This window comes from Protomyctophum bolini (genome assembly GCF_963924005.1).
Source record: "Protomyctophum bolini genome assembly, chromosome: 11".
Taxonomy (NCBI): domain Eukaryota; kingdom Metazoa; phylum Chordata; class Actinopteri; order Myctophiformes; family Myctophidae; genus Protomyctophum; species Protomyctophum bolini.
In genome coordinates, this window is record NC_137872.1 from 22,318,058 (window position 1) to 22,338,839 (window position 20,782).

Consider the following 20,782-nt stretch of genomic DNA (forward strand, 5'->3'; position numbering starts at 1 on the left):
CGTCTTCCTCTGGTTGGCTGTACGTAGGTACCAGGGACTGCTTCCTCTGGTTAGCTGTAGGTACCAGGGACTGCTTCTTTCCATGGGGTTTGGCCTAGTATTATTAACACTATGCCTACGCCTAACCGTAACCTCACAGAAGTCTAAATCTAACCTTAAAAGCATGCCCATCCGAGGCAAAACACACTGAAAAGTCAGATTCGTAGGTAGCATACATCTGATTGGTGCATTCAAGAATTTACCCACATTTACAGTATTTGTATTTTGTGCAAACTACAGTACAATGAGATTTGTAGTATTTTGTGAGATTGTGAGTCGTGAAACACAAAAAGAATATTGGCTCTAAATTCACTTCGTCAGGGGTTTTCAAACCAAATCAACTAAAAATCTCAAGGCACTCAAACCGTGTTCATGACATGAGCTTGTAGATGAAAAAAGATGAAAAACATTGTGGAAAAAATAAATAAAATACAATTTTAAAGACACAAGTTCAGACAAATCTCTGTAATAGATATTCTTTTCTCTTTTACTGTTGTATTCAGGTACATGTGAGTAGACAGGTAGCTAAAACACTACCGCGTTTAAAACAATCATCACTTCTTAAGAAGCAATAAACAAATAAAGGAAACATTTGAGTGCTCAGCATAATGTAACAAAAATATGGCAGTAGTTGGTACATTTATCAACAAGGCACCAAAGGTATTAATATTTGATTTTGTTTGTCCCTGGTTCTTTATGAGGTTGCCTGAATAATAATAATAATAATAATAATAAGGGTAATAATAATAATAATAACAATAATAATAATACTTATAAAACTAATAAAACTACTTCTGGGTTGTGAATGCCAGTGTTGGCTTCTTAAATCCCTGCCTCACACACACAGGGAAAGAGAGTGTTTATAACCGTGGTTCTCAACAATTATTATTATTATTCTTTTCAAGCATCACCAGTTTGGTATGCATCAGGCCACAGAGCCTCCATCACTCTGAGAGTGTACAAATGAAATTTGTACACCAAAATAACTTTGGTTCTAGAACTGGTTCCATTCTAGGTTCTTGGAACCTTGGTGCTTCCACGGAACCGGTGGCCATTTTTTGGTTCCAGCTCCGAACCAACTTTTAGGGTTCTGAACCAATTCATTTTCAGTGTAAACAGTCTGAACTGGTTCAATATTAGGCCGGAAAAAGAAGAACAGAACCGGTGGAAAAGGGGACTCAGAGAGTTATAAACGTGAAAAGGGTTCCATTTGGTTTGCAAATATCATTCATTTAGCTGGGGACTGCCCAGGAACCAAATCAAGGACCCCTATGGGTCCACGGACCCCAACTTTGGAGAACCACTGGTTTACAAGATGTGGAAGTGCCATCATACCCTGGGTTCACTGCACAGTAACGGAGTAACAATAATCGGGGGGGTAAGGAACGTGATTACAGGAAGTATGAAGGGTGACATCGTGTGGCATATCTAAGTATACAGACAGAGTTAAAAATAGAATTACAAGCATATTTCAGTTCACAGAGAAAGGGAGCAATAACCGCCCTCCCGCTGCCTCCCGGCCACACGAGGCCATAGCAGAGACATGGGACACCGAGCGGCTGACGACATCGGTCGGGTCCCACCACGTCTCTGTACCTGATGTCCTCCTCCTCCCATGTGTTCCAGCTTCAATGGAGGTGAGCGTTGAGGTCGTACTTCTCGCAGAATTTGTCCGTGAAGGGGATGCACGTGATCAGCTCGCACCACTCGCACTTGATGGGGTACACATAGAAGAGCACCGCGAGGCCCGCAAAGAGCCCCACAAACACCACCAGGAAGACCATGATCTGACAGCGCTTGCGGTACATGTCCATGCGGCCGAAGCTGATGTAGGGCAAGAAGGCGAACGACAGGAAGAAGCCAGAGATGAAGCCACAGATGTGGGCGAAGTTGTCGATCCAGGGCAGCAGGCCGAACGCGAAGAGGAAGAGCACCACACAGAGCAGCTTGATGAAGGCCCGCCACGGCTGGGCCAGGATCTGCCAGCTCTGAATCAGCTCCACGAACAGACAGGCCAGGATGCCGAACTGAGAGCCAGCCGGGCCCACCTGGGAACGAGGGCGAGACAAGAGACCAGTGAACCAAAGAACTCGCACGAGAAGGTTAAAATACAAGCCTCTTTGCAATCAAACAATCTTTAAGAAAAATCTTGTAGATCGATAGATAATTATTTTCCTTACCCAGTGATATGCAATGGGGATATATGTTTTACCCTGTCCCTGATCCTGGTCAGACTGAATTAAATTAACTTTTGGGAAATGTAGAATGTTTGGTATGTTTGAAATGTATGTTAAATAATAATTTAACAGTTGAAAAAAGGGTTAACCATGTTGACCCTGGTGTCCGTATTTTGGCCAAAATTTGTCTTTTTTCTAATAGCAGAATTAGAAGATCGACACGCTCACCCTCACTGCGTCGCATTATTGTGAGCTTGTAGATGGGCCATTTTTACCATTTGTCATACTAAGATGTGTAAAGGGCTTAAATCGTTAAGAAAAAGCAGAGAAACATTGGGGAGAAAATGAGTTAAAAAAACAATTGAACCTTGATGAGGATTGAGGACCCTACAGTAATATGTGGTACAATACATGGACCCAGTGTTGCCTGATGGAAAATGTTGAATTATCATACTGGAGGCTTAAAATTATCGTATTTAAAAGAATACTATCGTACACAGCCAAAAAAGAGAAATCACACGGTAACTACAGTACAGTATGTGATTTCACAAAAACGCAAATATATTGTAAGAAACAATCTTGTGTGGGACTCCCTACGCATATGCTGTGTGGAAGCTGGAAACTTTCTGGACCATACACAAATAAAAGCCTGAAACCAGACTGGAAAGACACAAGCAGTGTTTTTAATGCCTCCAAGTAAGTACAGATCAATGGTCAGATTTCCTTATTTCCTGGCCTATTTTGAAAAGCCAAAAGCCGGTTGTGATGTGGCGAAATTATCGTACATTTGGGCTTTTTTTAAATTATTGATCGTACATTGTACAGAGGGTGCATGGACCCTACAGTATGATGGGGTACTATTATGTGATGGTACTGTATTATGCACAGTGATTACCTCCACCCTGTAGGGCAGGAAGATGGTACTGTATATGTGATGGAGCAGTGATTACCTCCGCCCTGTAGGGCAGGAAGATGGTACTGTATATGTGATGGAGCAGTGATTACCTCCGCCCTGTAGGGCAGGAAGATGGTACTGTATATGTGATGGAGCAGTGATTACCTCCGCCCTGTAGGGCAGGAAGATGGTACTGTATAATGTGATGGAGCAGTGATTACCTCCGCCCTGTAGGGCAGGAAGATGGTACTGTATATGTGATGGAGCAGTGATTACCTCCGCCCTGTAGGGCAGGAAGATGGTACGGTAGTAACGGTACTGTATATGTGATGGAGCAGTGATTACCTCCGCCCTGTAGGGCAGGAAGATGGTACTGTATATGTGATGGAGCAGTGATTACCTCCGCCCTGTAGGGCAGGAAGATGGCGGAAGCGAGGTTGCCAGTGATGCCGCTGAGGATGTAGATGATTGAGATGCGCAGCCAGCCTGCCAGTTTCTCCAAGTCTCTCAGGATGGTCATCTGGAACGCCACCGACACAAAACAGTGGAGGATTCTGGGTCGAAAATGCAAAGAAACGGGACAAAACGGATTAGTACAGCATTTTATCCTTCCTCTGATTCTCTCTCTCTCTACTGTAGGTCGTCCTCAGACCTCCATCGTTGCTTCCAGTCATCCATGTTCTCCATACATCTGGCCAGCTCGTTGGTGCTTTGTGCTCCTGTGTCGTTCTTGAGTACATCCACATATGTGGGACGTCCTCGTGACCGGTGCCCATGTGTTGGTTCGTGTCTTTGGCAGTGTCCTGCTAGTCTCATTCTCCTGTATGCTATTTTCTGGCTCACCCTTGGCATTCCATCATACAGATTCTTGTTGGTACCATGTGTACTCTTGCTAATGTTAAGTACTGCATGCAGCATTCTGGCGTAGCACCCATCCAGAGACTTCTGCAGGGTTGGCTTCAGGGTCCAGCATTCACTGCCATATAGGAGAACAGACTCTACCGTTGCATAGAAGAAGCTGAGTTTGGTTTGACAGGGAGGTTGAAGTTCCAGACACTGGCCATGCCATCCAGGGCCCCCAGGGCAAGTGCCTTCCTCACTTTAAGATCTTGCTCTGATGAGTTGACCCAAGCCCAAGTCCTTGATGTATGTGTGTGCGTGTGTGTGTGTGTGTGTGTGTGTGTGTGTGTGTGTGTGTGTGTGTGTGTGTGTGTGTGTGTGTGTGTGAGTGAGTGAGTGAGCGAGCGAGCGGGCGAGCGACTGAGTGAGTGAGTAGGCACAGTCAAAATCCTCAGTGTTAATTTATCCATGTAACTGTAACTCTGCTTTGAATGCCAGCATCAGGGTTTTGTATTCCGGTCGCTGCCCGCACAGAATACAAAACCCTGATGCTGGCATTCAAAGCAACCAAAGGTATGGCTCCCCCATATCTTGCAAGTATGATCGAACCCTACAAACCCTCCCGCTCACTCAGATCAGCCAACGCAGGGAAGCTGGAAGTACCCTCACTAAAAACGCCGGGACAACGCTCCACACGTCCCAAACTCTTCTCCCTTCTGGCTCCAAAACTGTGGAATGCACTTCCCATTGCAGTCAGAACTGCAGCATCACTCCCAATCTTCCGCCGTAGTCTGAAAACCCACCTTTTCAGACTCCATCATGGCCCATAGCACTTACCCCACCCCCTTAGATAGCAATTCTAGTAGTCATAGCACGTCATAGTACATATGTGTAGCATAGTAGTATAGATGTATAGCTTATATGTATAGTTTCATTATAGATATTCCACTGTTACTTTCTTAGCTATGCATGTTTCATGATAAATGTCTTTATGTGATGTATTCCCATGCTTTTGTTCTTGCTTAATGTAAATCGCTCTGGATTAAGAGCGTCTGCTAAATGCCTAAATTGTAAATTGTAAATTGTAACTCTGAGTGTGTACAAAATGTAACCAAATGGACCCGTTAAGAGTCATTCTGTTAATTCAACGCAGGGGATGTTTCACTGTGTGTAAACAAGCACAGAATGTTGTGACGTTAATCCGCCTGTCTAACAGAGTCAGCAGCCAACCAGTGAGGGCTCTGTCATCAAGAGGCTGTTCCACCTAAACTGTATCTCGTTGAAAGTCCTAATGAGAGCATGCAGAGAGTGAAACTCCTAATGAGAGCATGCAGAGAGGGCACTTTGTTTAATTAGCCCCGTCGACTCAAAGGAGGCAGCATGAACATGCAGTGAGGAAACCACTGCATAGTAATGTAGTAGTAATTCTGAGCACATATGGACATAACCATTATTATTTTGTTGTGTCCCTACGTGTCATCTATCACTAATTATTAATTACCGGTAATTAATTATTTCAGAAAATATATTTTATTTTTTATAATTTTATATCTTCTTTCCATTTGGCCTTCCTGGCGCCCCTTAGTGGCTGCACAGGGATCCACTTTGCAAAGCTGTGGGTCAGCCAGCCACTTACCCAGCATGAAGGAAGAGTGAGAGCCAGAGCCTGTAGAACTGGTCAGGAATCTCCGGGTTGAGGAAAGGCAACAGGCCACAGACGTCATCCATGCAGTGGACCTGATGAGGGACACAGCACGGCACGTGAAAGGCAGCATGTGGTGATTTTACACACAGAATCTGCATGCATACATGCTGTACCCCGGCACTTGAAATGACAAGGTGATCTTGTTGCTAAAAACATTTAGATCAAACAGGGTATAAATTACTTTAGGTACAATACTAAAGATTGCTTCTCTTCTTTGAAATACAGGAAATTCATCCTGTGATGAATGTACCGATCCCATCCTAACTAGTAGGAGGCGCAGTGGGTGCTATTAATATGGCACACAGGGACCAGTTAGGGGTTAAGTACGTGACTTGCACAGGCACACTTCACTGACAGCCTCTCTACCCACTCAGCTACAGCTAGACTGTCCCTGGCCGTGTGCTGAAGACTTCAATAATGGCCAGAGAATTTCAAGAATAAAGGAAAAGGAGGAATACAAAGGGGACTTACTTGAGAGCAGAGAGTGGCCTCTTCGTGAAAGTAGCCCATCATGAAGTCACAATATTCCCGAGATGTGATTTCGCACCTCGAAGAATGAAACAACCACAGTAAATAATCGCACGATGAAGCCCGATTCATACATACTTTAATAGCCAAAGATACCCGATCTACAAGCTCACAATGCGTCATTGATGTGATGCGTTGCTAGCTTGTATATCAGACTCTTTTGTCACACAAAGGAGCATCAATTAGGCTTAAAGGGATATTTCACTTTCAAACATGTTCTGGAACTTCTGGGTCATTTCAACATCTGATCTGGCTTTAGCTATTTGATATTCATTTTATGAGAAACACCCCCTTTCCTGTAACTTCAAACTCCATTTTAACCATGTTAGACTCATTTAAAACACCTGTCCTTGGTTCGTTGAATATATATATGCCTGAGTTGTACAGTATGAGAGTGAATAAACATTTTTCTAAGTTAAATATCCTGATGTAGTTACACGTGAACTCTCCTCACCTCCCTTTGGTTCCAATGCAGCAGGGCCGGCCTGTGATGGTACAGTCTATGTGAGGCAGGTTAGTGTGGTTCCCTGTGTTGTATCGGGTGCAAATCTGAAAGAACAACAAATCACTAGTACCTTCACTACTTGAGGCCAAAGTGCTATATTAATGGTATGTATTAATAATTCACAGGTTTCCCCTCTACTCACCGGCCATTTGGTGATGTCATCAGGCCATTCATGAGGTGATACTGAGGCAGGCTCAAGACATATCCTGACATCAGATGACAAAAGTTAATAACACATTATGAAACACCAGTCACTCTGTGACTAAACTACTGCAGTGGTTCAGATGCAGTGGTGCAGATTTTTTGGTTTGTTCAAAGGTTAAATCACTATATTCTGACCGTAATCAATGCTATAGACTAGAGTGTTTGTTCAGTAACAGAGGTCTCTTCTTTGTGTCATCACTTACAATTCCACTTGTTTACACTGACTGAGTACTCTTGAGTTTAAAAAAGCTGGAGAGACATGGAGACTCCCGTTACTGAACAAACACTCTATAGCGTTGAGTATTATCACAATAAAGAGCTTTTGAACCAAATAAAATCACCTTTAATGTGAAAGTCTGCTTATGGACTTGCTGGTGGACTACTAACAGAACACCCATCACCATCCAATGTGGAGATGGTGAATGAATACCTATAAGTTCCTGGGAGTACACGTTCAATCTCTTGAATATTGATTCTACCTGTGTATGCTCATTATTTTCACTGATAAGCTGTATTATACAGATACCCACTCTTGAAACAGCTGACACTATCAGTGTCTTGAGACTGTATAGTCTCACGTGACATCCACTGTTGATGGTCAATCAATTTCATTACATTGTATTTATAGGAGACCGGAGAACTCACCAGTTTACCAAGTAGCCATGGCTAAGATTCTTCATCAATGTCTTCATCGTTATGCTAACATGCTGTCTTCATCAGTGTAGTATGTCAAACTCACAGATGTTATAGTTCATTTCCAAAGTGATAAAACTATTTTTTGCAATCAAATGGTCAGCTAGATGATGATAAAAATGTGAGTATGTGAATACAAATGATAAGTAGGCCTACCATTTCAGGAATTGTTTACTAATTAATTACATTGTTTCGGTACTTTGGTGTTGTTTCTCTAGTTTTACAGTAACTCTCTCTCTCTCTCTCTCTCTCTCTCTCTCAATTCAATGCAATTTAAATGAAGGTGAAGAAAACCTAAATCGTGGCGAGTTGGTACTGTAAACTGGCGAGTTCTCCGGATACCTATTTATACCTGTATAGTGCAAAATCACATCAACTTGTCACACAGCACTTTACACATAGAGCGACTTGTACAGAGTCCCAACATGATGACACATGATGACACAAGCACTTGCCGATGGCGGCAAGTGCTGCGAAGAGGTGCTGGAGGGCTGGATATGCTGTGTAGGCTGTGCACATTCATATATTTATTGGTGAGAGATGTGCAGTACATCCATGCATAGTTTATTCACTGGTGATAGACTGCACATTTATATTTATTATTGATAGAATATGCATTATGTTAACCCATTAAGACCGAGAAAGCATCTGCGTCATTTTAGATTTTAGCGTTGGCTATTCAAAAATAGCAGATCTACAAGCTCACTTGTACATTTGCCATTTCAGAAGGTTTTTGAAAAATGTTGCATTATGAAACTACTGATTTAGAAGGCATTTGTAGAATCGGTCTCAGAGTCAAACCAAGAGCAGATGGCTACGGTCAGACTCATACTGTAAGTCTATATATTCTATTGTATTTTCATTTTATCTTTCACATCTATCCACTCTTAGGGCCGATTCATACTCCTATTTTACCGCTGTTTCTGCGCTGTAGTGCCGAAATGATTTCGGCTCGTCAGAACTTTTCAGTAGCACAGAGTCGACTTTAGGACGGTACCCGCCCCGCCGAATCTCAAATGACGTCACATTGTAGGCTCTACAGCGCCGAACCAACTTTTATTCGGCTCTAAAATAAGAGTATGAATCGGCCCTTATCTGTGGCCATCTCGTGTTCTGCTGTTACCGTTGTTGCTGCTACAACACCTGAACCCTTCATTGTCACAGCATACAGTAAGTCAAAGCTCTGAAACTGCTCAAAGTTTCCAACCAGAAATTAAGAGTTGGTAGCACTTTTGTGCTACCAAGTGAAGTTTCCCTAATTGGAAATGTCTAATGTGTCTAATATCACAGTTCCAACAAACAACGTGCCTTACCTTGGGTCCTGATGACACACAGAGCCGTGCTTTCTATCTTTGCCATCTAGCTGTGGAGTGCTGGGATGCCACGGCCATTTCACCCACACAGCCAGAGTACTCTGATATACAAAACACACAGAGGGAAATCATTTCAATACTTCACTCACAAAAGTATTAGCATTGCATTAGTACGAAGCAGACAGACTACAAGTAAGACGCGGGACACACACAGACAGACAGACAGACAGTTTTGGCCAGCTGCTATAGTTAGTGCTCTCTTCGTTCGCAACTAGAGAATAAGCTTTGAGTACAAACCGAGCACTCGTCCTCCTGTGTCTGGACGCAGCCAGAGCGGTCGTTCCGCACGCAGCAGGCAGAGTTGCGTTCGATGGCTCTCTTATCCCTGATCAGATCGTGGACCTGCTTATCTTGCCGCATGCAGGGAGAGAATTTGGCCCCCAGGTGGATCAGAGCCTCCTGATGGTGATGAGATTATAACAGGAGGTTACGAATAAACTGCAAAGGATGTTATATTCATATTTGTGCATATTTAACTACCGGTACGTATGTTATTTTTTCGGTTACTGTATTTGTACTTGTACTTGTATAATGTATAATATCTATCTACTGTTGAATAAAATGTGTGCAATATACAGTACAAATTGCTCATACCGAACTCGGCCCAATCCAGAAGTTCTCTTGCTGTACAAATTTAACATTTTCATACACGCCTTTGTTTCTTAAAACCTAGAAAGGGGGAAAAAATAATAATAATTAATTACAAAGAGTAAGTACAGTGTTATAATAGGAAATAAAATAACTCATTGAGAGAGAGTGATATATGTAAAGAATTGCTCAAGGCTGAGCAAATTACTCACAGAATCAACCGTCTCGTGCTGGGAGAACCCCACTGGTGCAATACCATAGATGCATACAGCCAAGATAGTGATCAGCAAATGGACAAACGTGATCCAGTAGGTAAAGAAAGGCCTAGTAGAAACACAACATGTACATTAATAAAACACTTCATCAATTTACAATTTATCCAGTGACTTATCGAGTGCAAGATCAGAATAAACAGCATGAACCCTAACACAGAGGTTCTCAAACTTTTTCCAAATTATATTCATTTGGCCGCAGACCCCCATCTGAAAATGTTTTGTGCCAGGGACCCCCAGAAGAGACCATAATGTTTTTAAAAAATGTTCTAAATACTTTCAAGATTTTTCAAAAACGAAGTGACATGCTGTGAGCTTGTACATCTGCTATTTTTGAATAGCCAACGTATAAATGGATAAAGTCCTTAAACTGATTGTGATGCTGTATTCTTTTCTTTTTTTTTCTTCTTTTAGTCAGCTTTTGCCTTTATTTTATATTTTTATAGGAGGGACAGACAGTAGACTGAATGGGGTAGAGAGAGGGGGGAGTGACATGCAGTAAAGGCCGTCGGGACCGCTCAGCCACGGCCCAGGCCATTGTGATGCTGTATTAACTCATTTAGCTGGTGACCCCCTGGAATGCCCCTCCCAAAGGACCCCTGGGGGTCCCCACTTTGAGAACCAATGCCCTAACCAACTATAGCAACAGGCAACAAGTGGTCAAGTAATTACAGTTGCAAATAAAAGGAGTTCTGAATCTGATCAAGTAGAGAAAGCGAGAGGATCAAAGCAATCAATATCATGGTACCTGTGGTCATCCATGTCTTCTATCTGCCTCTTGACATAGCTGTCGATGCGTTTGCGGTATGTGCGGTTGGTCAGCTTGCCCACCATGCCGAGCCCATAGGGCCTCTTCTCTCGAGCAAAGAGCTTCTTGACGGGTACAACGATGCGCTGGCCTCGCCGCTGGCCATTAACGCTCACCACTTCCTGCCGCAAGGGCACCTTGGGTGGACCTGGGGTTCCCTCTTTGGCCTTCCGCCAACCTCGCTCCAGAGGTCTGCAGCGGACAGGAGACGTCAAGAAAGACATAGACATCAAGCCATGTCTCTAATTCAGGCAAATAGTAACTAAACTTTTCATAGAGTGGTTACATTGATTTGTTTTGGAACCCTGGTGACCAAACAGGTCTCCACAATGTGTAATTGTTTTTGGAATTTAGTTCTAAATTATATTTATAACTTTTATATTTCACATGTATGCCTTTTATTTCCCCAATTCTTTGATGTAATTTTCAACAGTAATGTTGCTGTATTGTATTACTCGACGACAATGTGCAAATTTGAGAATAAATACATTTTGAATGAATAAAATTGCAGTGTAGTAAAAGTACAATATTTGAGATGAGATGTAGAAGTATTGAAAAACGGATAAAGTAAAGTGCAAATAATACCTCTCAAAATGTACTTAGGTAGGTATTACTTGAGTAAATGCACATAGTTACTCTCCAACCGCTGACTGTGTGACAGACAGTCTTATCTGGTGTTGCGTGCATGGTGGAACTCACAGCATGAGGTGGCTCTTCTCTAGCTCGCTCTTGTCCAGGGCGCTGCCTGTCAGCTCCGTCTCATCCATCTTGTTTCCGCCGCCGGCCTCCGCCTCCTTCATGGCCGCCTCTGAAGGAGACTCAAACACCTCGTCAGCGTAGGTGGACAGCTCCTCGTGCATCATGATGTCCTGGAGGTGGACGGACAGACAAAGGACTTAGCACACGGCTTGGGAATTGTATAATCGTGCTGCTGCCGGTTACTTTTCAGGAAAAAAAAGAAGAAGAAAATGACCTGTGTTCGCTCTCTTTTGGGCCTGCTGCGAAGCAGCACTTGATTTACACTTGGGTATATTTCTAACAGATGGAACAATTACAAAGATTAATGTGATGCACTGATCCAAGGGATCCAATTACATTTTTATTTAGTTACAAGCTCTCGTAAATACTTTTCATTGGTTAAATATTCATTTAAAAACTCTCTGTTATATAACTCTCTATATCTCAATATAATTTATTCCAAGGTGGAATGCAAAAAATGAAAAGTAGAGAATACTTGTTGAATTTTAAAAAAGAGGTGCATGATTAACAGCTGCAAAATAATATAAAAAAATCAAAAACTCCGCAACACATCTCTCACAGTTATATATACTGTGTCATGCGCGAGTGAGGGACGTGCCTGAGCATGCCTGTGTGGGGTTCACGTGAACGACGTGTGCTCGCTCAGGTGTGTGTTGGTGGCATGAGACAGAAGTGTTTTGAACTATATATATTCAGTGGAAAAGCTGTGTTTTTGAATGCTGGAGTTGGAGTTTATGAAATGAATTATTATTATTAGTGCCGGTATTCTCTTCTTGCAAGGTCACAATGTGTCACACTGCATAATTTATGAAAAAAAAAGAAGATTAAATGAAGGAAAATGCACTTCTCACAGTGTCCTCTGGGTTGTGCTGTTGGTCCTTTATTGTTTTGCCTTCCACACAACTCAACCTTAATGACAGTACAGTAAAGTACAGTACATCTTACCCTGGCAAAGAAGGAGGTGTCCAGCTCATCAGGAAAGTCCACCACGTCTTCCTCCATATAGAAGCTGGCCGGGGTGAAGCTTCGCCTGTGTGCACGTTTCAAGGTGTTGTTGTCCCGCAAAGAGCGCCCCTACACACACACACACACACACACACACACACACACACACACACACAGATTCCGTGCATTTATATTAGACAGATATTTTCATGTGTCAAATTGCACACTGTCCAATGTGTGTGTTTGTGTGTGTGTGTGTGTGTGTGTGTGTGTGTGTGTGTGTGTGTGTGTGTGTGTGTGTGTGTGTGTGTGTGTGTGTGTGTGTGTGTGTGTGTGTGTGTGTTCGTCCGTCCGTGTGTGTGTGTGTGTGTGTGTGTGCGTCCGTCCGGTTTTTGATATTACTCCTCCAGATTCTGTCCAAAAATCCCGCAAATCACAGTATCTCTATAGTCATGTGTTCAAGACGGATCTGTCTGATATTTCATATTCCATCCTAATTGGCTAACAAACTTTGAATTGGCTTTCAAAGTTTGCAGGATTGGCCCGTTTGAACAAAAAGCCTCAAATCACGAATGCAGTGTGCAATTTACCTGAAATCTTTCACTGACTTTCCTACTAGGCTGAGGAATATATTGGCCTGTTATAGCCAGGTGGATTTTTGCAAAACACATTTTTGGAACAAAATGCCTCAAATCATCCAATTGCCATCCATGACGTAAGAAGAAATGGCACCCTTTTCACATTGGCCTATTATAGCACCACCAGGAGGCCACAACCTGACCTGGCCTGGTGGAGACCTCGACTGGTAACTGACGTTTTGTGACTGAAGAGGAAATGTCAGTCACCCTTCCAAAATAATAAACACATGCAGAACAGTCGAGTGCTGCCTCCAGTACATGTTATTTGGGTAGTCTCTCCTTAAGTGCTCAGGTATTATTCTCTCTGAAAGTTGTCCCCTGCATGTTGAGCACCGACGAGCCCTTCTACCTTCAACATGGCCGGAGTGGCTGGCAAGCAAATTGTCTTTGTCACCAGTCTCAAGCAGCTCACCTTGACGAGAGCGGCCGCGGCCCTGAAGCTCATCTTGGCCACGGACTCCCTCTTGCGTCGGCGCGGCAGCCGGTTGAGACCCGAGCGTGAGCTGGTGAAGGAGCAGAGCGAGGCTGCGCCGGGCGTGATGGGGGTCTGGGGCACGCTGTAGCCGTCCACCTCCTCCACCATGCGGAAGGCCCGGCCGCGCGCCAGCGGGTCCACAATCTGTGGGGTTACACACACAATGGAGGAAGCAGGTGTCGTTAGAGCATAACCACCTAATCGCAATTATTTAAGCCTGACCAGGCTTTCCAAGACCGCTCATTAGAACACTAACATACATTTTTGGTCAACACCATGAACCCTGAGACGGCGGTCTTTGCTGTAGCTTACAACAGAGACTGTCCATATGTGTATTCCAAGTTAGTGAGTTGTCAATCCAAATGCCAAAGTATTTATATGAGGAGACCTGTGAGATGATCGAGTCATGAATGACCACAGGACTATGTCACTGGTCACCAATACTCTTGGGGTCGAACACCACTTTACAAAGCTCTGTACCTAAATCCCTATCCTTATCCAGAAGGGCTAAGATGGCTGTATCATCCGATAATTTGATGATGTAATTTGGGTTGCCACTTCTACAGTAGTCATTTGTGTACAGAGTAAAAAGGACAGGTGAGCTAACGCAGCCCTGGGGTGCTCCAGTACTCAGGGTTCTGCACTCTGACATAGTGCCATTCACACTGACCCTTGTATAGGAGTAAAACGATACAATCCTCAAAGCTGGCCATTGTGAAATATGACAACCAACTCTGATCTATAGATTTTTCTAAACGTTTTTTCTTGAAAACACATGTTCAGCTAAAATAGTTGATCTACAAGCGTACAAGGCATCAGAATGCACCAGCATGTAGGCAAGCTGCTTTCAGCAAAGAGATGTGGTGTAGAGGGAAAAGGGGAGCGGGCCGAATGATGTGGTTTTTCTTAAGATATCTTTTGGGGTGTTTAATCCTTTAATCATGTGGCAGTTTTCTCTGTATGAGAACAAATGGAAGAAACATCGCTAGTACCTTCTGCATGCCATGCTGCGACGAGGGGACGTAGAGGGGCGGCGGCGTCTCAGTGCTGGTCAGGGAGATGTTGTCCTGGCTGGGCAGGTCCATCTCTCGGATCACCTGCGGCTTCAGCTTGCCGTAGCGCAGGCTGCAGTGGCGCAGGCTCTTCCTCTGCCATTTCTGTGTGGCGTCGCCGTCCTTGCTCACCCCGAACCAATCCGCCGTGCCCCTGACGACGCAACACCAACAAACACCGTCGGTTCAGCCGGTGGTGGAAAAAGTACTCATTTGTTTTACTTAAGTAAAAGTATCAATACTGTAATTCAGAAATGCTAGGTTGCAAGTAAAAGTCTGGAATTCTAATACAAAGCCAATACAAAAGTATTGGCATCAAAATTTACTTAAAGTGCCAAAAGCTCTGGATTAAGAGCGTTTGCTATATGCCTAAATTGTAAAATGTATAATCTGGTACAGTACAGTAGTACAGTAAAAGTTGCCAACGAGATGTCCCTCCTAGGATCGATGGAGTGGACAAACATGCAGTGCACTGATAAGACCAAACCAAAAGGAGAAGTTCTCAGCGGTAACCTGGGGAATATGCCTGGGCAAGTTCATGTCCAGATACCGAGAAACAGAGGAGTACATACACATACACATGCACCCACACGCACACACACACACACACACACACACACACACACACACACACATGCACGCACACATACACACAGCCACACACACACACACACACACACACACACACACACACATGGAAGGCTCACATGCATACACACACACACACACACATACATAACACACACACACACACACACACACACACACACACACACACGCAGGTTCAAATGCATGCACCCACCCACACACACACACACACACACACACACACACACACACACAGACACATACACACGGTTCACATGGAACACGGCATCTTACATACTTAAAGCATGCTGTATATTAAATGATCAAAGGTTTATATATAAATACTGTACATATATTATAAATAATGTGTGTGTGTGCGTGCATGTGTGTGTGTGTGTGTGTGTGTGTGTGTGTGTGCGTGCCCGTCTGTGCGTGTGCGTGCGCGTGTGCGTTTATGTTTGTCTGTTTGTTTATTTATTTATTTATTTAAGAACAATATTCTGAAGAGCAGTTTCAGAGAATGCCTCAGTAACAGAGACTCGAGTCATGTTGTTAATAAGTACCAGAGCAAACAACCCAGCTCTGACGCCCTGAGGCCAGGAAGTGGAAAAAAAAGAAACATTTTACAGAGGAAGTAAACGCAAGCTAAGCTGTTTCTAAACTAGCTCATTAGCAGCTGCATGGGACGCGTGTGAAGTCCCAGTGCCCTCCATTCTGCTAGACAGCAGTGTGAAGTCCCAGTGCCCTCCATTCTCTCACTCACTCACACCTTTACAACAGACTGATGTATGCTTGTTGTATGAGATGTATAGCTGATGCAAGCTCGCAATGCATTTCCAATGGGAGTCACATGGTTTGACACAACATTTGTGTTGTATGAGGGGTCAGTCGAAACACAGCCGAAAGCCGTACAACACAAATGTTGTGTCAAACCATGTGACTTCCATTGGAAATGCATTGGGGCAAGATGTATCACACCCTTTGTATACATCTACTGTAGCATGCATCAATGTTGTATGCTAGATGGAAAGGTGTGAGTGAGGCCTAAGACTATCAATACTGCAATATAAAAAATATCAAAATAAGTCAACGTCCAGAATTCAAAATGTACTTGAGTAAAAGTACAAAAGTATTAGCTTCAAAATGTACTTAAAAGTACCAAAAGTAGAAAGTACTCATTATGCAGAATGTCCCCCAAGTTTTCAAATGTGGCCACATCTTTTGAAAATAGCAGATCTACAAGTTCTCAATGCATCGCATCGCGACACATTGTGAGTTTATAGATCGGATATATTGAAATGGCCGAAATGTATCTAGGGCTGAAGTGGTTAATGTATGTTTTGTATTAACAATAATCAAAATCTACAAAGTAATTAGTAACTACAGTTTTCAAATAATTTTAGTGGAGTAGAATATTTGCCTATAGTGCGGGTAGAAGTAAAAGCTAGACAGCATGACTAACCCCTGCTGCCTGCATACTAAATGACAAGATCTGGAGGGAAAACCGTGACTCGCTCAAATTGAAATTGGGACACAATTTTGTAGCTCATAAAAACGCTCAGCCTCCTTTACATTGCGCAATTCTGTGGATAATATAATTGGTTGTGCTTTTTTCTGTGTTTAGCCGTTCCCCCAAATGTACATAGCGTTGCTGACAAGGCACAAACCCACCATCTCCATATTTCAACTTTTTATATATTTTGGTACGTTAACGCCCTACTTCATACAAGTGTCACACAAAAGTAGTGAAATTAGCAGATCTACAAGCTCACAACGGGCCGCGATGCGACACGATGTGAGCTTGCAGATCGTCTACTTTCACTGTTTCATATTATTTTTAAATGTCATTTAAAAAGGGTATGGTCTTGGACATACCCCAGTGTGACATATTTCCACCCGACAGCAACAATACATGGCAGCTGTGTGTGCCTTGGTTCGTCACAGCGGTGGCCATGGCCTCGCTGACCCCAGCCGGCTATAAATAGAGCCCAGCTTCACTGAACACCTGGACGTCAAGTCGCATCCCATCCCGCTCTAATCAGATCTGTGTCCCTCGGACCCTCTAGAGTCTAAACAGTTGTGTCGGGGCTGGCCTGGCATGGCATGGCAGCCAAAAACCAAACCCACAGCATTTAAACCTGGGCCTGCTAATGAGCTCCAGTCCCATGCAATAAGTGTCCCTCAGTGATGAATGCTGTCTGACAGATGTGCATGATGATGTGTGGTCCCTTGTTGTGTGACTACAGTCATTACTTTAGCTCAGAATATAGGGGGGTTTTGGCAGCAAAGGGTTTCGACTCCTGTTCTGACTAAACCCAGCATCCCTTGTGTAAGTGAGATGACTCATAGCGGTACCAGGAATACAACACACTACAGTCAAATCCTGAATGTAAAAAAAAAAATCACACCTGTGTGAAGTGAAGGGCGCTCTTATCATCATGCATCATCTCATACTGGCCAATCAGAATGCCTGTTGCCACAAATGTATATTTGACCTAATTTCTCCTTTCACTGTCGATGGCAAATATGAGACGTGTGGGGACAAGATGACGTACATTTTCCTTTCATTGTCAATGGCCTTTAATGTTTGTGTTGCGGACATTTTGTGGGGACAAAAGCTGGAGGGGAAATGACCCTCACTGGTCCATGTTTACACTCAGGAGTGAAATGAATCCTGAGGAAGACATGCAGGAGCGGTCTATGATGCTTGTGACAGTACAGTATAACACTTTGACAGCACAGCGGAACCTCCTCAAAAGCATAAAATATAATCACTTTGCTTACTGTATATGCTTGGCACAGTAGCTTACCAGCACTAGAGCTGATGGCAGAATGTATGGGTCAGGCTAAAATAAAAGCATTTCTTAACACCTTAAAACCAAATTTATACTTTCAAAACGTTTCTTTTTTTGTTGTTTTTGTATGTTCCGCTATAATGACATACCCAAAACAGAGACCTTATCTAATATCTACAGTGGCATCCATCATATTATCACAATATCACATTACAAGATGCGCCCCCATTTCTCCTCAATAATGATCCTGCCCCAGGGCCCCTGACCTTGAGCCTGACCTTGACGCTAACCCCTGCCCAGTCTTGTGAGGGGAGGGACCTCCTCCCGTGGTACCTGAGCAGCGTTCTGGAGAGCGAATGGTACTTCCTGGCGCTGCGGCGAGCGGCCCGCTGGCCCTTAATGGGCACCGTGTTAATCCGCTCAAAGTGCACCCTCCTGCTGCTGTGGTCGGGCGGACGGAGGAGAGGAGAGGATGGAAGGAAAGGGAAGGAAGGAAGGAAAGGAAGGAAGGACAGAAAAAAGACAAGGACAGGCAGTGAGAAGGAAAAAAAGTGCAGCTGGACGGCGCCAATGTCCGAAAGAAAAGCAGATCATTGTTAAATCCAGACTTTCTTTTTAATGTTAACCCATTAAGACCTGAGGCCGATTCTACAAATGTCTTCTAAATCAATTAAAACCTACAGTATGTTGCTATATCAGTCAGTGGTAAACGTTTTCATCTCAAGGACCCCCAAAAGTACACAGGTATGTATTTGGCCGAAGATCCCCATCTGAAAGAAAGATTCTATAAGCTCATATTGAATTGATGAGCTTGTACAGCATATCTGCTATTTTTGAATAGCCAAAGAAATGGCACTGATGCTTTCCTGGTCTTAATGGGTTCAATAGAGACAAAGATGTTTACAATTCAAAAGATCACATGAAGTTATGAATTCACCCCATGCAGACGCAGTCATCATGCAAAGAGCAGCAGCTTAGGAAAGAGTTAAAGGCTCGCAGCATCACTGGAGTAATGTTAGAAGATTAGGTTGGACAGGGTTGCACTTCCACGGTCCTCACTTCAACTATAATGAGCAACATGATGCCCCAAAAGGCTTTGGGCAAATCAATATGCAGTGGAACAATCCATGTGGAACACACAGACTCTCCTCCTGTTATCTTCTCTGATGTGTACAACCGCATGCTGATACACTTAAAAGTGTTTTTGTTAATTGAGCGATGAAAGTGTAACACTTTCATCACTCAATCAACAAAAACGAAAAGAATGGAACCGCAACGGTCCTTTTTTACACTATAGAGTTAAATTAGAGTAAACACTTTTTTCACAATTTTTACTGTATATTGTTGCCTACCGGGTCCAAAACAAGATTGCTGTATGCTGTCGGATATACAACAAGAAAAGACATCTACAGTATGATTCTCCTAGAACACAGAGCATGTGGGGGACGGGTGGTTGTCGGCAGTCCATGCATGTTTTATCTGAGCGTCTTTTACCTCTTAATGGTCTGTGTGATGGATGACTGGCGCTGCAGAACGGGCCGGCGGTGGTGGTCAAAGAGATCGCGCGGGGGCGACTGGAGATGAGACGTCTCCACTGGCATGCTGATGCTGCGCAGGAAGCCCTGTCTCTTCACCGGCTGGATGGAGAACAACCACGCACACATCACATGCTGTCACAGGGAAGTGAAGACCCAAGGCATTCTCCATGAAGGAGGTCACAGAAACAGACGGAGGAAGCACTCGATGGAGGAAGTCAGAGTAAACAAAACACTAGTCTTTCTTGCGAGCCAGACTTGTTGCCTCCCACAATTTTCGAATGACAAAATGCCTGTGTCATACAGTTTGGAGCACGGAAGCTCTGAAAATGATCATATGATAAAGCGGATATGACACCTCCTCCCCACTTCCGTTTCGTCTTTACAGTCGCTCAAATGTATCCAAATACAAATCATCTTAGCATAATTATATAGCGTGCTGCTCAACAGAAATGGAAAGTAAAAAAAAATAAAGCAACGTAAAGATATCTTTAAGATATATTTTCGCTAACAAATTGGTGAACAGATGACAGCGTCCTCTCTCGGATTTCGGGACTACAGTATATAGCATACGGAGATTGTGGAACAGTTGTCTGGCTGTATATATACACGAGACTAACAAAACACGAACAGAAACAGTGGATCCCACAGTGAACAATGTCCTAATGACACGTCCATGTGGGATCAGAGAGACATGAGGGTACCTGAACGAAGGTGGGAGGCTCGTCGAAGGAGCCGGCGGCCATGGGAATGTCCAGTTTGAGCCATGGAGGTTTTTTCCTCTGCAGGCTGCTGGTGCTCTCCCGCCGTGGTTCAGCCATGCTCCCTGCCCCACGCCACGCCTGCCAGCTACATGCACGCACGCACACACACACACACACACACACACACACACACACACACACACACACACACACACACACACACACACACACACACACACACACACACACACACACACACACACACACACACACACACACACAAACGAGACAAGACACAATGAGGCACGCTATGATGATGATGATGATGATGATGCTAAGAAGACCAAAAGCAAACACATAAAACGTTCCCAAAAAAAGCTAAACTTTTCATGAATTCATAACAAAATCCAGTGATTCTTCTTTCAGTAATGTCATGAAGAAATGAAATAAAATTCTGAGAAATTCCATAAATTAGAACAAATATTAGTAAAATAGTGAAAATAGCCAATCTACAAGCTCACAATGTGGCGCGAATAAATCGGCTATTTTCACTAGTTTGGGTCCCGGACGAATATCTAACTTCTGTTTTGGGACACGGGCTGAAAAGTTTGGGAACCACCGCAGTATATGATACATGATTATATTTGAATACAGTGCTATTTAT

General features: G+C 43.6%; 1 protein-coding gene across 2 annotated transcripts in view; it reads right to left on the bottom strand.

Moving 5' to 3' along the window:
- Positions 1 to 477: 477 nt before the first annotated feature.
- rhbdf1a (rhomboid 5 homolog 1a) overlaps positions 478 to 20,782 on the bottom strand; it is a 53,985-nt gene continuing 33,680 nt past the window's right edge. The window contains exons 2-19 of one of the 2 annotated variants that reach the window (XM_080777086.1): positions 20,119 to 20,263; positions 19,374 to 19,516; positions 18,213 to 18,320; positions 14,437 to 14,650; positions 13,382 to 13,588; positions 12,332 to 12,460; positions 11,327 to 11,496; positions 10,568 to 10,819; positions 9,760 to 9,871; positions 9,554 to 9,628; positions 9,197 to 9,358; positions 8,900 to 9,000; positions 6,832 to 6,895; positions 6,639 to 6,733; positions 6,128 to 6,203; positions 5,588 to 5,688; positions 3,512 to 3,665; positions 478 to 2,087 (exon numbers count right to left, since the gene is read on the bottom strand). In XM_080777086.1, the coding sequence (XP_080633212.1) occupies positions 1,668 to 2,087; positions 3,512 to 3,665; positions 5,588 to 5,688; positions 6,128 to 6,203; positions 6,639 to 6,733; positions 6,832 to 6,895; positions 8,900 to 9,000; positions 9,197 to 9,358; positions 9,554 to 9,628; positions 9,760 to 9,871; positions 10,568 to 10,819; positions 11,327 to 11,496; positions 12,332 to 12,460; positions 13,382 to 13,588; positions 14,437 to 14,650; positions 18,213 to 18,320; positions 19,374 to 19,516; positions 20,119 to 20,235 (2,700 nt within the window). In that variant the 5' untranslated portion in view covers positions 20,236 to 20,263 and the 3' untranslated portion in view covers positions 478 to 1,667. The remainder of the gene's footprint in view (positions 2,088 to 3,511; positions 3,666 to 5,587; positions 5,689 to 6,127; positions 6,204 to 6,638; positions 6,734 to 6,831; positions 6,896 to 8,899; positions 9,001 to 9,196; positions 9,359 to 9,553; positions 9,629 to 9,759; positions 9,872 to 10,567; positions 10,820 to 11,326; positions 11,497 to 12,331; positions 12,461 to 13,381; positions 13,589 to 14,436; positions 14,651 to 18,212; positions 18,321 to 19,373; positions 19,517 to 20,118; positions 20,264 to 20,782) is intronic. The other variant, XM_080777087.1, reaches the window with a different exon arrangement.